At 32.7% G+C, this 17,545-nt stretch overlaps 1 protein-coding gene across 3 annotated transcripts in view; it reads left to right on the plus strand.

The window, feature by feature from the left end:
* The window catches only part of LOC114329496 (cell adhesion molecule Dscam2), a 1,422,998-nt gene that overhangs the window by 1,062,702 nt on the left and 342,751 nt on the right, over positions 1-17,545 (plus strand). For all 3 annotated transcript variants that reach the window (XM_050654329.1, XM_050654330.1, XM_050654331.1), the window contains exon 10: positions 4,734-4,885. In XM_050654329.1, coding sequence (XP_050510286.1) covers positions 4,734-4,885 — 152 coding nt within the window. The remainder of the gene's footprint in view (positions 1-4,733; positions 4,886-17,545) is intronic.

Consider the following 17,545-nt stretch of genomic DNA (forward strand, 5'->3'; position numbering starts at 1 on the left):
AGATGATCTTCAGAGACAGCTGTTTCAATTCTTTCAAATAGGCTGCCAACCAAATATGAACATTTCTACTAACAAAACTGAATGTATGGCAATAGCAAAAGATCCGCGAAGATGTAAGTTAGTGGTTGAGAACAACCCCATAGAACAGGTGATAGATGAAATTCAGATATCTGGGCTTTTCTTAAAATATATAAAAACAAAGCGAACCAGATGTAGCACTTCAATACTCTTAGATGTTTGGTCAATGACAGAGTTCTACTTCGCAATACAGAACGCCAATTAATAAAGAATTTTCGTGCAAGCTCTATTCTGGTCGAAATTTCCTCGTTACTTTCAATCCTGCAGTCAATCCTGCTACTCAAATATCTAAAATGTTATAGCACTAGCAGTAAAAAAGATGAATAGGAATAGACCTGAACTGAATGACAATTATGGTATGGACGGAAGCTCGAGGAGGATCGATGTAGCAAACTGGCAACAGTTGGCGATGAACAGAAATCAGTTGTAAAATAAGCTTAGACCAGCAAGGATCTGTTTTTAGGTGGATGTGAGAGGTGGCATTCGGATATTTGCGGATAAAGTTAGGTGACAACTTCAATAATTATAATTGACCTATGCTCCTTCTCAAATATGCCCGGAACATTAATAAAAAAATAAAATATTGAAACATTTCAAAAAATTTCGTTTGTTTTCTACTTTTTTGCTTATAACTTAAGATAATTAAATTTTCTATCAGATACGATTGGTTAAAAATGTCTTAATTTATGACCCTTGCTGCAAAATAGCAATAAATATAAAATAAGGGGACAAAACAAGCAAGTGACACAAGGTTTGAATACGCATCTGCTTTGGCTTTTTTTATTATAATATCGCATCGACCAAGCAGGGTCATTAGCGCATTTAGGTTAATGTAACAATAATTTATATAAACAATGTATATACATAAGTTAATAATGATATGTTTGTTACAATGTGGGTTTTAGGTCTTTTGAAGTATTTGACAGTCTTTAAGGTACCTACGAAAATATTTTTTTTAGTATCTTTATTTTCTTCTAGGGCATCTTTTCGGGAGTTGGGTATGTTATACTTCCATCGTTCACTGTTATATTTAGGACACTGGATTAAAAAATGTTTTACCTGTTGCACATTTCACACACTGGTTTATTTTTGCGTTGTAGTTAGTAGTCATGAGTAAGTCTTACATGACCGGTACGGAGACGGGTAAGTATCACTTGTTCTCTTCTGTCTTTTATTCTTGGTTTCCAAAGATGTGGGTGTTTGTTGACTCGTATAGTCTTGATGGGGTGTTGTTTCAAGTTTGTTGCCATTTTTGAATTATTTTTTGTTTCAAGAGTGGTTTTAAATCATTTTGCTCGGTTTCTAAAGAAACAACTGAAGTTCTTTAAGTTGTGAGTTTTGATATTTTTGAAATTGGTTTCTTGTAAACATATTAAACTAGGTTTATGTTTTGAAATTAATAATTTTAACATTTCTAAATGGGTATAATACCCATTTATCTTCCATTGAATTAGAGAGTTGAAGATGATGTATTAATAAGTGTCTGTAGATGCGTCACTGTCTAAGTCAGTGTGAATGTCTTGCTTTACTATATTATTTCTTATTCTAGTGCATTTGACTTTAATTTTTCGATCCTTCAGGTTAGGGTGTATGTCAGATAATAGATCTATGACTTCTGTTGTCTCTTCTGTGTACATTTTTGCGATACTCAAAGGGTCTGCTGCGTTCTCACAGTTTTCAAAAAAGTCTAATAACTGTTCGTAAGTTATAGGATACTTGGAGTTTGGGTTGTCAAATAATATTTTAGTGTAACTTAGCATTTCCTCCAGTGTTTTTTTTTGTTGCGATATTTTGATCTGATTTTATTTTATTCTCTTTATTTTTTGGTGTTATGAAAGTAGGTTCCTCTATAGATGTAGTAGCTGTTGGAGAGATTTGGGAGATTTTGCGTTTGTTTTGTGCTTTGTCTGTGTTTATATGCTGTGTCTTATTTTCTAGGTCGATTTTAAAAGTGTTTGTCTGAGTTTCTTGGATTGGTGGATTAGTTGTTATTTCAATCGGGTCTGTGTTCGGAAATTTATTTTTTGATGTTGGATTTCTATCGCTTTCAGTTATTGAATCTTGGGATATTTGTGGTTGTGACAAAATCTGTAGTTCTTTGTTTGTTTGTGAGGAAGTAGTTTGGTCGTTTGTGGGTGATGTTAATTTGGGATTTAGTGTGGTGTTAGGTTCCGGTTTCTTTAATATCTGGGTACCTTCTTCGTGTTCTGTTCGTGGTTGTTCTTCTAGCTGACTATATTCTTCATTGGCAGAGTTATGTATGTTCGCTTGATGGTCAGTTTCCATTTGATTAATTGGACTACTTAATGATGATAAAGAAGAACAGTAAGAATCTTCATGTCTGAAGCAGTTTAAACCGTCTATGGAAATGTATATTCGATATGATGTATGGTCGAAATAAATTAGGAATGGGTCAGGAATCGATTCATTTTCTAAAGGACTTATGAAGATTTGCCTTCTAAAGCTAAGCACGTGGCTGTATTCCGGGTCTTGTATGGCTACTCGTAGAAACGTCATGTTGGAGATGGATTTTATACCCATAGTTTTTAGGTATTCTTCAATTATGATATTAGGTGTAGTAGGAGATACACTAGATATGATTAATCTCTGGGCAGGAGTTATTAGTCTTCTTATTTCAATTTGGTTGCCGTCAATAATTACATGTTTGTGGGAGCTAAGAAATTGGACAACTATATATTTAGACGAGAGGTAGACGAAGATGCGGTAGTTTGCGATTTTTGATGCCCAAATAACATTTTTGGGCTGTACTATTGATCCAACAGCCTTTACATATTCAGAAACTTGTATTCCTTGTATGATTGAGATTATGATACCTTGGTTTTTGAAGGATGTTTAAAACTGTTTAATGCTTGAGAGTAAGAGGTATGTGACGTAGTCGGTGTATTTCGTGAAGTAGTAGTCAACTCCGGTTCAGCCATCGTCTCGTTGAAAATTTACATGCATTGGAACAGTGGATCCGAAGCCGGACCTGTCCACTTAACAAAATTTGACGGCAGCTTAATTACTTGAATCAGCAAAAAGTTGTTGTCGATAATCGATAAATTGGATTGAAATCGATAAAATATTGCCTTTTAACTTCTGATTTTATGGTTAGATATAAATAGTGTAATTTTGTACTCACAGAATCGTTGGTTTTTTAACACACTGTCACATTTAAACTTTATCTTGCAAACAGTATAAAAATTATATTATATTTCAACTGTAAACTACTTGAATTTATAAATTTGTCGGGACCGATATAAAGCTGTAAGATTTGCTCGCTATCAGGGCCGGAATCCTGCTTTGGCTTTTGCTACTGCTACTTTCGCTTCCTTCTTCGCCACCATATAGTTTTGAAGATCTGTGTCGGATCTGGTTTCTTGCCACTTTTTATATAATTTTCTCTTCTCTTTTATTTTTCCTTGTACTTCGTTTGACCACCACCAAGTCTCTTTATCCTCAAACTTTTTTCCTGACGTTTTCCCAAGTATTTCAATAGCAATCTCTCTAATACTACTGGCCATACTACTGGGCAAATATTATGAAAAAATCTTTTAAAATAAAACTAGAATTTTGTTTTGGATCAAAATGAAAATACATTTTCGCACCACGTAATATTCATATCAGATCTTTTGTAGCTGGAATATTGTATGCGCCACTCATTTTTACGGCGTTTAGCGGTTTTTTATTCTTGTAGTATTAAACAAAGCTATTTGTTTATAAGCCAAAAAATTGTTTATAATTTTAAAACATTGCTGAGGCCCCTTAAATAATCCGATTTTAATCTGTAAAGTGTATTAGATAGGTAGAGCACCTCTTTATATGTAAAAAAATTAGCCAACTTCTAAATGGTCTACTTTTTGTTCCGAAAGATTTTAAAAAATTTGAACTTTTTTAAAAACATTTAGATTGAAAATTTATTATGCAAAATCTATTAAATCGATTTTAACGAAATTTGTTAGACCGTTTAATAAGTTATAAGGATTTTCTAAGCGTTCTAAATGCCACCAAAGTGGTTAAGAAACATTTAATACCAACAGGCGTATTTTGCCCCCTTATTTTGTATGTATTGCTATATTACAGAAAAGGTAATACCTTAAGACATTTTTGATCAGTATTATATCATACAAAATTTAATTATCTTTATTTTTTTCTCTACGACTTTTTTCCAAAACGAATCGTTTTAAAGTTATAAGCAAAGAAATCAGAAAAAATTCGATGTTTTTCGAAATTTTTAAATATTTAATTTTTTTATTAATGTTCCGGGCATATTTGAGAAGGAGCATAAGCCAATTATTATTGTTGAAGTTGTCACCTAACTTTATCTGCAAAAATGCGAATGCCACCTCTCACATTCAAAAATAGACGTTTTTTTACAGATTAGTCCTGGTCTAGCTGGAGAAGGTCGTGGCTCAATAATTGAGACTATAGTACCATTGATGATGTACTTAAAGGATCTGCAACAACTATTCAAACTATTAAATTATTTTTTTACCAATTACGGTTTAAATAAACTCTTTCCAACAAAAATCAGCTAAATTGTGAACCACATGATTTTATTACGTAGCTTACTCATATTAAAATTTTCACCGACGCGGACCACTCCATTTTAGTTTCTCTCTATTTTAGTTTCTAATTATGTCTTTTTTTTTCAGATTTGTAATCGGACAGTATGTTACGGTCCACGGAGATGTAATTAGCCACGTTAACATCAGCCATGTTATGGTAGAAGATGGTGGAGAATACATGTGTACAGCGGAAAATCGAGCAGGAAAAAGTTCTCATTCAGCACGTTTAAACATATATGGTAAGCAAGTAAAAGCGTTGATTGAATATTCAAGTTTGAGTATTTAATCAACGATAAAAGCAACCGCGTAACAAGGTTTTGGATGTTGTTTTTATAATTTGAATGCAATGTTTTCTGTTAAATTTTAAAGAATATACATACTAGTATTTAAGATTCCAACCATTGTACAAAGCTGTTAGTAAGCGTTAGTAACATTTCTTTTAAAACCTCGATAATTCTTAGGGAGTTATTTTGAAACACCTTAAACTTTAGCTATCTCCAAAGAAAGTTGTTTCATAGGGGTGGCTAGAATATATCGCCGTTTTTATTCATAAGACGACCGGGGAACGATATTCTTAGTAAATCAATTGACTCTAGTGATGTGTGACATATTGCGCCATACTGTTGAAAGGTGGTGTGTTCATTTCATTAATTCTTGATTGCCGTAAGAAAAAAAATTATTTAACATATACACGTAGCGATTGGAATTTACTGATACCGCCTGCTTATCGTCATGCTCAAAAAAATAAGGTTCGATGATCCCTAACAAGAAATGTCAAAAAACACGGTTATCTTTTCTGAATATACAAGTTTTTATTGTAATTTCCGCGGGTTATTGTCGGTTCAGTAACGAAAATTTTGTCACTTAGATGAAACTGGGCTTAATCGCTTAACCAAGGAATATACAATAAGTTGTCGTCTTCATTAATAGGCTCCATCATTTGTTCACAAGACCCTAGTCGGGTGGAATAGTCTCGAAAATTAAGGGAATATGTATTTTGGATGGATGATACTGGATAGGTTTATGTAAAATTCTGCTCGTAATGGTATGGCTTAATCCCAGATTTAAGCTTCGTTGTCGTACTGATATTCGAGGACTCAAGAGTAACCCTCGTTTCACATGCTAAGAATTTGAACGTGCGATGGCTTGAACGCACGATGACATTCCAAAAGTGGCTTGAGCAATCATATGGAACCTTTCTCATTATAAAGCGGTTGAAACGTTCGATAAAGTAGCCGTGTAATGTGAAAGTTATCATGGGATTGCTTGAGCCACCATTGGAATAGTTATCGTCGTTCTAACCATCGTATGTTAAAATTCTTAGTATGCGAAACTGCGCTAAGGAGTTTCTTACCGCTTTAATATTCTGTGGTATGTGAAAAGTTCTCACACTACCATCTCTTTTCTGTATTGTTGAACCACTACTTTCAAAGTTCCAACCCAACTCTGGTAGCCTTATTAGACGGTACACGCACAAAACTTTCACCATTTTTGTAATAAGCTTTTACAGCAAATGCGCGTTGTTTTTTTTTTTATTTGTGACTTTAGCACTTAGCTATTTAGCCAGATACAACTTGATAATAATTAATACTAATACAAAAAAAATATTAAACCTAATACAAATTATTAAAAAGAAAAACATATTATTCTAATTTACTTAATACTAAATAAAAAAGTGTCTATCTATACCTACTATTGCAAATAGATCAAAATAGTCAAAAGAAAAAAAAACCTCTTAAAAATTCCTAAAAGACATTACTATAAATAAGGAAAAGGAGGGAAAATAAACAATTGGGTAAAAAAAAGGTTAACTAGATTGGCTAAAATTGATTACAGACATACATTTGTACTATGTATAAATTTGATTAGACAATCATATACTCTTTTGTCATTAGTAGCCAATAGGTTATTTATTTGGTACGGAGGAAATATTTGCAGCGTTTGCAAGGTGCTTAAGAGAGTTCCTGTATGCTGAATATATTTGGAACAGTTAAAAAAGATATGATTAAGATCTCCTTGTTCTTGACATGTTTCACATAAGTCTGAATTGTAAATTTTGATTTTAGCAAGATGAGTAGGATAACAAGCATGACCAAATCTCAATCTTATTAAGGTTGTTATATATTTACGGATGTTACTAAATTTCTTAAACCATCTCGAATTTGGAATTTGTGGTTGTATATAAATATATTGTGTTGTTGAGTGGTTACAAAAAGTTTACCAATAAGTTTTCCAACGATCTATTTGATTTCTTTTAGAGATACAAAAAGTGTCAGGAATACAAATTCTCTCCTCTGGTACAATTTCAGCTGAAGAGGTTATTGCAGCTTTACTAAAGAATCAACATGCTCATTATAAATGCGCGTTGTTCACACGACCACTTCTCCATGATTATGATTACTAAATTTCCCACTCTCTAGATACGCATTTGCAACTCACAACTTTCACGTGGCAAGCCCGCGGCTCCTATTTTTTCGCCAGCAGCGTTGCCAAATTGTGCCGTTTCACTGAATCGCCTGTTATATTAATTAGTAATATCTTGACCCGCGCCTAATCTTGTTTCCATATTTTTCTCTCGTTATGGTCCCATGGGAATTGTCCTAAAAGTTGTATCTTTTTTATAATCAGAGGAGCTCTTGTGGAACTGTACACTAATTTGGGTGTGTACGAGTGTCACAAAAACAAATTTCAGTTTGTATAATGTAAAAATTAAAATATGTACATTAAAATTTGTAAATTTCCAACCTATGCTTAAGTGGGTAGGCGCAAAATTTGCTTGCAATGCTATTGCAAAAAGTCCCTGAAAACCTCTATAATGTTTATTTGAATTAGTTACAGGGGTGAAAAAGAAAAAGAGAAAATTGAGTATAATTTTTAATTTCTAATATCTTATTCAAAAGAAACCTTTTGTTTATTCTAAGGGACTTTCGGCATTCAATCTGCCTTTATATTTTTCAAAAAGGTTTACTAGGTTTTCCAGAATTTGAAAAAAAAATGAATGCATTTAAAAAGCATTGCAAGCCAATTTTGCGTCTCCGCTGTTCTCGACAATAGGGAACTTGTATAAAATTTTAAATTCGAAAAAAATCTTATAAATCACAACGAAACATAATTTAAAGCGTGTCTCAAAGATACAAAAGTTGTTTTTGTGTTCCGTTTGACCCCTAAAGACGATTCTAAATTCAAATTATTTCAGCTAGCCCAAAACGCGTAGTGACTTCATAATATGATTATATGTTTACATTCTGTATATAATTTTTAATTATACATTATAAACGTCAGTAGAAAATACGTTTGATCGTTTGAACTATTATAAATCCATAGAAAATTTGTACTTTTAGAAAATGGCTCTAAACAAGACTTATGGTGTTTCTTTTATTTCCATAGTAAACCTTCTTTCCTTTCCTTCAAAAACTATATCAAACTCCAATCTCAACAAACTGGTATATACTATTACAATGACATACGATAAATGTCATTACAATATAAATATTTTCCCTTATTCCGTGACGATGAGCTGGCCAAATACCCAAGTAGGTGGAGGCCAATAAACTAAAGAAGAAGAAAAAAATACACCTAGATATAACCATAAATAAAAATATAACCGTAAAGTTAAACTATGTGAGGTCACGGATTGTTTAAACTATTTTAAAATACAGAAGACTTTGTACTTCTAAGTTATTACAGTCGGAAAAATGAAAGAATACCCATGAACGATCACATCAATCAGATATTTTGTATTTGCTATCTTTTTCTCCAGAAGAGAAAAGAGAAAGAGAAAAAAAAAGAGTAACTTGGAGACCATACGAACACAAAAGACCCAGAGGCAGACCTCCTATGAGATGGACAGATGATCTGAAACGAACTGCCGGGAAAAATTGGCTACAAGTAGCGTACAACAAAAAACAATGGAAAGGAAGACTTGAAGAGGCTTATGTTTAGATGTGGACGTGAATGGCTAGACGAAGAACAAGAAGATCTTTTTCTATAACTAACGTTTGTTATTTATAGAAAAAGACAGCAAATACAAAATAAGTGATTGATGTGATTGTTCATGGGTATACGCTGTGAGCTCGTACGTAGAGGGGATATTTACAACTTCGCGAGCGCCAGTAGTGGCAAGTATGTAAACGTTTACCGGAAATTTGACATAAAAATGTCAAAGTGATTAATTTAAAATTAAAATTAAAAACATTAATTATAAAAAATATTAATTGGTCAAAGCTGTGGTATTTATTTTTACCTTAAATATACTTACGTTTTAAATACTGAATTTAAGTTTTTTTACTGTTCCGTAATATGTAATTATAAATTATTCTAATAATCTTAGCGCCATCTACACCATAATTGTGAAAGTATCTGAAGTAAGAAATTCATATTTTATCAATAGAACGTCAAAATGATTAGCAAAATCTTAAAAAAATCGATTACAATTTAATTACTTTTTTGCGTTGTAAATATTAAGCGATAACAATTAAATAATAAATTTAAAAATTACCGGTTAAAATTGAATTAGTAATCCGCTAGGAGCGCCACCAGCGAAGCTCAGAGCGTATACGCTGTGAGCTCGTACGTAGAGGGGATATTTATAAATTCGCGAGCGCCACTAGTGGCAAGTCTGTAAACGTTTACCGGAAATTTGACATAAATGTCAAAGTGATTAATTTAAAATTAAAATTAAAAACATTAATTATAAAAAATATTAGTTGGTCAAAGCTGTGGTATATATTTTTACCTTAAATATGCTTACGTTTTAAATACTGAATTTACGTTTTTTTAATGTTCCGTAATATGTAATTATAAATTAATCTGTTAATCTTAACGCCATCTACACGATAATTGTGAAAGTATCCGAAGTAAGAAATTAATATTTCATCAATACAACGTCAAAATGATTAGCAAAATCTTAAAAAAATCTGTTACAATTTAATTACTTTTTAGCGTTGTAAATATTAAGCGATAACAATTAAATAATAAATTTAAAAATTAACGGTGAAAGTTGAAGTAGTAATCCGCCAGTAGCGACACCAGCGAAGCTCAGAGGGTATAGGGCTTTTCAACAATAGTCATTTGTTTCGACCTTTTGTCATATTTCGTATAATCCGTGTATATTAATAGTATACATGGACAACATATGACAGAAGCCCGAAAGAAATGACAATCGATGAAAAGCCCTATTATTTCATTTTTCCAACAGTATGAGTTTTTGAAGCGTGAAATTTTAGAAATCTCATAAGCAAAACTGAACAATATAATGTAATAAGAAAATGTGCAAGTTCCCTATTGTATCATACTGCGTTTATAATAAATAATACATAAAATATCGAGATAAGTCTGAATAAGAAACACCCCTCCAGATCAAAGAGTTGGGTGTTTATACCAGCAAAAAAAGCCAGAAACGTAAAACTAACCGGTTTTAATTAAGCCGTTTTTAAAACTCTCGGGATTGGTCGGACGACAGTGATTCATGCATGAATAAATCTACTCTTCGTAATTTTCCGAGTAGAAAACGTTTAATTACGTCTTGGCTTTTTCTCAACGACGTTAATTGATCCTTTATCATAATTTTTTCTCTTTAGCTATGTAGTTTTGTCTTTACGAGTTAAACTTTTTGGTTCGTTAAGTCCGTATTGAATTTGTCATTTAACTTCCTTTCATCATTTGTATAGAACCTGTCGAAATCAATTTCTGATTGTTTATTAGTTTCTCTAGTAGTGCGGCAGATTTGTGCAAATATTATAAGAATTGTGCATTTAATGATAGAAGCATATAATTTGAACCAAGTATACTACACATACAAAGATTCAAAATTAGATAGGAGGCCATCCCAGATTTTTCCTTTTACAAAAATGGCGGGCATTCAAAATGGCGAATATACATATGTGACTAATAGCACGATAACTTTTGAAAGAGATGTCAGATTTCAACCAAATTTGGTATATAGGTTCTTTTTTTGATGAATAATATCGAGGTCTTGAACCGGAAAAATCGGTTTACCAGAATTTGTGTTTTTACTGTTTTTTTTTATGTAAAAATATGTTGTTTCTTTTTCAATTCTTTCACCCTGTATATATTAATTTTTCAAAAAGGTGATTCTTCTTCTTCTATACGTGCCATCCATCTCCGCGACGAAGGTTGGCAATCATCATTGCTATTCTCACTTTTGACACTACAGCCCGAAAGAGTTCAGTTGAGCTGCATCCAAACCATTCTCTGAGATTTCTCAGCCAGGACATTTTTCTCCTACCTATGCTGCGCCTTCCCCAAATCCTTCCCTGCATAGTTAATTTTAGGAGTTCATATCTGTCACCACGTGTTATATGACCCAAGTATTGAAGTTTTCTTATTTTGATGGAATCCAGTATCTCCCTGCTGTTCTGTATTCTCCTTAGTACTTCCTCATTGGTTATTCTCTCTGTCCAGGAGATTCTTAGCATTCTTCGATACGTCCACATCTCAAATGCCTCCAATCTTTTGAGGCATTGTTTATTGAGAGTCCATGTCTCCACACCATACAAAAGAACAGAAATTACATAACATTTTAGTACTCGCTTTCTAAGATCTAGGCTGAGGTCTCTACTACACAATATTTGTTTCATATTAGTGAATGCACTTCTAGCCTTTTCTATTCTAATTCGGATTTCTTTGGTATAATCTTTTGTTTCACTAATGTTCGTCCCTAAATAGTTATAATTCTGAACTCGTTCTATCGTCTTATTATTTACGTGTAGATTGATGTTTCTAATATTTTTCTTTGATATAACCATGAATTTCGTTTTCTTTATGTTTAGTGACAGACCAAATTCTTCACTTGTTGCAACAACCTTATTTAAAATTCTTTGTAGATCTGTAATAGTTTCTGCTATTAGTATTGTGTCATCGGCGTATCTAATTTTACATATGGGTAGGCCATTTATTTTTATGCCTGCTACTTCATCTTCTAATGCTTTTTTGAATATTTCTTCTGAGTATGCATTAAACAGTGACGGCGACAAGACACAGCCCTGTCTAACTCCTCTTTTGATTTTTATTTTATTGGTGTTTAAATTATTTATTCTTATGACAGCTTCTTGTTCATAATACAGATTATTTATTATTCTTATATCCCGTGTGTCGATGTTCTTTGTTCTCAGTAGTTTTATTAATAGCCTAATAAAATAAAAAAAAGTGAAAATGTAAATTCGTACAGGTTAAAACAAATTTTATATCAAAGTTTCTTCTTCTTCTTCTTAAGGTGCCGAGACCGCTTGTCGATCGTTGGCTCTCATGTTGTGCAGCATATTAACAATCATTGTCTTATTTATAGCCGCACGAAATAGTTCAGTGCTAGTTTTCCCAAACCATTGGCGTAGGTTTTTAAGTCAAGAAGTTGTACGGCGGCCCACACTTCTTTTTCCCATTATTTTACCTTGCATGACAAGGTGAAGTATGTCATATTTTTCTGGGTGACGCATTATATGACCAAAGTATTCCAATTTGCGCCTTTTAACCGTGTTCACTACTTCGCAACTTTTATTCAAACGTTGCAAAACCCTTTCGTTTGTGACTCTTTCTACCCAACTGATCTTCAGAATACGGCGGTAGCCACATTTCAAATGCTTCTAGGTTTTTCAAAAGCGATTCTGTCAGTGTCCATGCTTCAACCCCGTAAAGTAGTACTGGGAATATATAACATCGGACCATTCTTATGCGAAGTTCCAAATTTAGATCATGACTGCACAGGATTTTCTTAAATTTCATAAAACTTGTTCTTGCTTTGGCAATTCTACTTTTTATTTCTGTACTAGGGTTCCAGCTTTCATTAATATGAGTACCCAGATATACAAGATTACTTACTCGTTCAATTGAGTCATTACCGATTGTTACGTTATAGTTATTATTATTTACGGCTGCCTGTTTACTAATAACCATAAACTTTGTTTTTCTTGCGTTGAGTTTGAGTCCATATATCGCGCAGAATGCCACCATTCGATTCAATAACGCTTGAAGATGTTCAATTGATCCAGTCAGCAACAAGGTGTCATCTGCGTATCTGATATTGTTCATAAGCATACCATTAATGAGTATTCCCTCTTTTGCGTTTTCCAAGACTTCATTTAAGATTGTTTCAGCGTAAAGATTAAACAACATTGGTGACAATATACAGCCTTGTCGAACTCCGCGCTTGATTTTTACTTCTTCAGAGCACTGATTCGCAACCCTAATACATGCAGCCTGGCCCCAATACAAATTTGCGATTATTCTAATGTCCCTACCGTCCAGACCGGTAGTTTTGAGAATATGTAGCATTTTTTCATGGCGAACTTTATCAAAGGCCTTTTCAAAATCAATCGCGCACATGAAAACGTCATGATTTACATCTCTGCATCTCTGAATTAAAACTTGGGTTGCGAATAGTGCATCACGCGTTCCAAGGCCACAGCGAAAACCGAATTGAGTACTTGAGATTCTTTCCTCAATTTTTCTATATGTTCTTTGATGAATGATTCTAAGTCTATAAGATTCTAAGATCTATATCAAAGTTTAGATGGGTACAAAAGATATTTTCAAGAAAGTATCCAAATCATACAATGGGATCATTGTTTAAAAAATTAAAAAGGGGTCATTTTTGCAAAAAATATACTTTTTTAACTGCTGAGGTAATTCACTTATTAGTGAAGGTCTATGGGATTTTTTCTGCAAAGTTGAAGGGTAAATCTTTCACATAAGACTTACTAAATTAAATTTGACCATCTATTTATTTAAATAATTGTATATCAAACTTTAAAAACAAATTTGCAAACAATCATTTTTAGCGTTTTAAATAAGCACTATACAATATCTTATTTTAGAGACTAAGCTGCGCTACGTTATCCGTATTAAGCAAAAAAAAATTGGTCCAAAAATATATAATATATGTATTTTGAGATATTGAATTTGTTTGTTAAATGTTACTATATTTTAAATTGCAAAAACGCGGTTGTTGCCGAAGAAATATTCACCTGCTTGAGATGTCATTATTTTTATTTTTATGTATATTTTCGATAAATGTATTGATTAATTCAAATTTCAATTAAACTCCCCCCTAAAATGGCATTTGAAAATTATTCAAATTTGTTTATAATTTGTTTTTTTAATAACGTCGCGGGGATTAAGTATTTTGAAATGTCATTTCGATAATTGGGTTCCTGAGAATTTTCTACTAATTAACAAAATTTTTTTGTCGTCTTTTCTTCTTCTTTTTTTTTTCTTGAAGTTACATTACTACGCGCCCTTTTATGGTTAAATTTTATTAAGAATATCGAATCTCTGAGATGTAGATTCTAGACCTAAAAATATTAAGATTTAACTAAAATCTCTTAAATAAAATGTGGCTACTTACTGAGTTACAGGGTGTTTTATTTAAAAGTTTAAAAATTTTTGTTACCAAGTACTTTAAAACTATTTGACGTATCCTTATCATACTTGGCACAAAGTGTGGCTATTATACACCCTACTAAATTGTGATTATTAAACGTTTCTAGCTAGTGCCAGAGGCGTACGACAGGGGATAGTGAATGATTGACCTTTCCCAAATTCTACGCCACTGAGTGAATTACTATTTTAGCGAAATTTTTCGATTCTCCAATACTTTGTATGTAAATAACTTTATTGGTATTGATAAAGCCATCAGTTTACCATCAGGTTACCAGAATAACAAACGAGAAAGTGGCTCAAGCGCTTCAAAAAATAAAGAAAGGAAAAGCAGTCGGACCAGACGATATTCCTGGGGAAGTATGGAGAGCATTGGGAGAGACAGGAATAAGTTGGCTAGCAGGTCTATTTAATAGAACTATGGAAGTTGGACAAATGCCAGACGAATGGAAAAGCAGTATATTAGTACCTGTCTACAAAAACAAGGGAGACATACAACAATGCACAAACTACAGGGCTATAAAACTACTTAGCCACACCATGAAAATATGGGAGAGAGTAATTGATAGACGGATACGTGAAGAAACCGAAATATCCGATAATCAATTTGGCTTTATGCAGGGCAGATCAACAACAGATGCAATTTTCATTGTAAGGCAACAGATAGAAAAATACAGGAATAAAGAGACCAACGCTCATATGGTATTCATTGATCTTGAGAAAGCATATGATAGAGTTCCTCGAGAGATTCTGTGGTGGGCACTCAATAAGAAAGGAGTCCCTGGCGAATATGTAAAGATTGTGAGAGATATGTATGAGGTAGTAACGACTAGTGTTAGAACAGGTGTGGGAGAGACTGATAAATTTCAGGTGAAAGTAGGATTGCACCAAGGCTCGGTGCTTAGTCCTTATTTATTCTCATTAGTTTTGGACCAGATAACAGCGAAAATACAGGGTGGTAGTATTCCACGGTGCCTAATGTATGCTGATGATGTAGTGTTAATAGGAAATAGTGAAAGAGACTTAGAACAAAACTGGAACAGTGAAGACAAGCTCTGGAGGAAAAAGGTTTAAAACTTAGTAGGACAAAAACAGAGTATTTAGAATGTTCGTTTAAAGATGGAGTTACTACAAATAAAATGGTATCTTTGGATGGTGAAATGATTGTGAAAAGCAATAGTTTTAAGTACCTCGGATCGGTATTACAGTGTAATGGAGAAATAGATGGAGATGCATGCAGTAGAATTAGGGCTGGATGGATGAAGTGGAAAGAAGCGAGTGGTGTGTTGTGTGACAGAAAAATTCCAGTGAAGCTGAAGGGAAAATTCTATAAAACAGCCATAAGAAAACAGCCATTGGGCAGTGAAAAAGAAAGAGGAACAACGAATGCATGTGGCGGAAATGAGAATGCTTAGATGGATGAGTGGAGTGACAAAAAAGGATAAAATTAGGAATGAGTATATTAAGGGAAGTTAGGTGTGGCACCAATTGATGCCAAAATGAGAGAGTATAGGTTAAGATGGTTTGGTCATGTTCAACGTTGAGACGTTAATCACCCAATACGAAGAAATTTGAAGTGCAGATTCCTGGAAGGAGTAGGAGAGGAAGACCAAAGAAGATCTGGGGGGAGACGATAAGGCAGGACATGTTGGTAAAGGGGATTAATATTGATATGACCCAAGATAGAATTGTGTGAAGAAATGCAATTAGGGAAGCCGACCCCGCATAGGGATAAGGCAAAGAGAATGATGATGATGGTGATGATGAAAGCCATCAGTTTGAGAGATATTGGAAGTTTAAAATGAATGAATGAATGAATCAAAATAAATATGCCGTTTCATTTTTAACGTCCAATATCTCTAAAACTAATGACTTAATCGTTACCAGTAAAGAGTATATTATTTACATAGAAAGTATTGGAGAATCGAAAAATTTCGCTAAAATAGTAATTCCCTCAGTGGCGTAGAATTTGGGAAGGGTCAACCATTAACTATCCCATATCGTACGCCTCTGGTAGTAGCTAGAAACTTTTATTTATCACAATTTAGTAGACTGTATAGTACATACACTTTTTGCCAAGTATGATAAGGATACGTCAAATAGTTTGAAAGTAATTGGTAAAAATAATTTTTAAATTTTTAAATAAAACACCCTGTAACTCAGTAAGTAGTCACATTTTATTTAAGTGATTTTAAACCAATCTTAATATTTTTATGTCTAGAATCTACAACTTAGAGATTCGACATTCTTAATGAAACTTAACCCTAAAAGGGCCCGTAATAATATAACTCCAAGAAAAAAAAAAAGAGGAAAAAAAAGACAAAAAATTTGTTAATTAGTGAAAAATTCCTAGGAACCCAATTATCGGAACGGCATTTCAAAATATTTAATTCCCGCGACGTTATTAAAAAAACAATTTATAGACAAATTTGAATAATTATTTTCAAATGCTATTTTAGGGGGAAGTTTAATTGAAATTTGAATTTATCAATACATGTATCAAATATATACATAAAAATAAAAATAATAAGGTTTAATACAGGTGAATATTTCTTTGGCAACAACCGCGTTTTTGCAATAGAAAATAGAGTAACATTTAATAAACAAATTCAATATCTCAAAACATATTAAATAGTTTTGGACCAATTTTTTTTCCTTAATACTGATAACATAGCGCAATTTAGTCTGTAAAATAAGACATTTTATAGTGCTTATTTAAAACGCTAAAAATAATTTTTTGCAAATTTGTTTTTAAAGTTTTATATACAATTATTTAAATAAATATTCATATTAGTCAAATTTAATTTAGTAAGACTTATGTGAAAGACTTACCCTTCAACTTTGCAGAAAAAAATCTAATAGACCTTCATTGGTAACTGAATGACCTCAGCAGTTAAAAAAGTAAATTTTTTGCAAAAATTACCCCTTTTTAATTATTTAAACAATGATCCCCTTGTATGATTTGGATACTTTCTTGAAAATATCTTTTGTACCCAAATAAACTTTGATATAAAATTTGTTTCAACCTGTACGAATTTACATTTTGATTTACATGTAGTGTAATTTTATTTTACTAGACTATAACGGATTATGTTTCACCGTATCGAATGCCTTGTTATAATTGAGGAAGCAGACATAGATGTCCTGATTTACATCTAAAAAAGGTGATACCGGCGTGGAAAAGAGCTTAAAAATATTTTTTAAAAAATATTTTAAACTCTTTAGTTAAATTAATACCATTTAATACCTGCATAACGTATCTTCATATGTAGGTACCTATGTGCGGCAGATTCGTGCAAATAATAATATAAGACTTATTGTGCATTTAATGGTAGAAGCATACAATTTGGACCACATATACTACACATACAAAGATTCAAATTTACATATGAGGCCATCTCAGATTTAGTCTTTTACAAAAATGGCAAGCATTAAAAATGAATCTGCCGCCCATAGGTACATGTGAACATAGGTTATGCATTTATTAAATGGTAATTAACACAACT

The sequence above is a fragment of the Diabrotica virgifera genome, chromosome 6 (assembly GCF_917563875.1).
Source record: "Diabrotica virgifera virgifera chromosome 6, PGI_DIABVI_V3a".
In the NCBI taxonomy this organism is placed as follows: Eukaryota; Metazoa; Arthropoda; class Insecta; order Coleoptera; family Chrysomelidae; genus Diabrotica; species Diabrotica virgifera.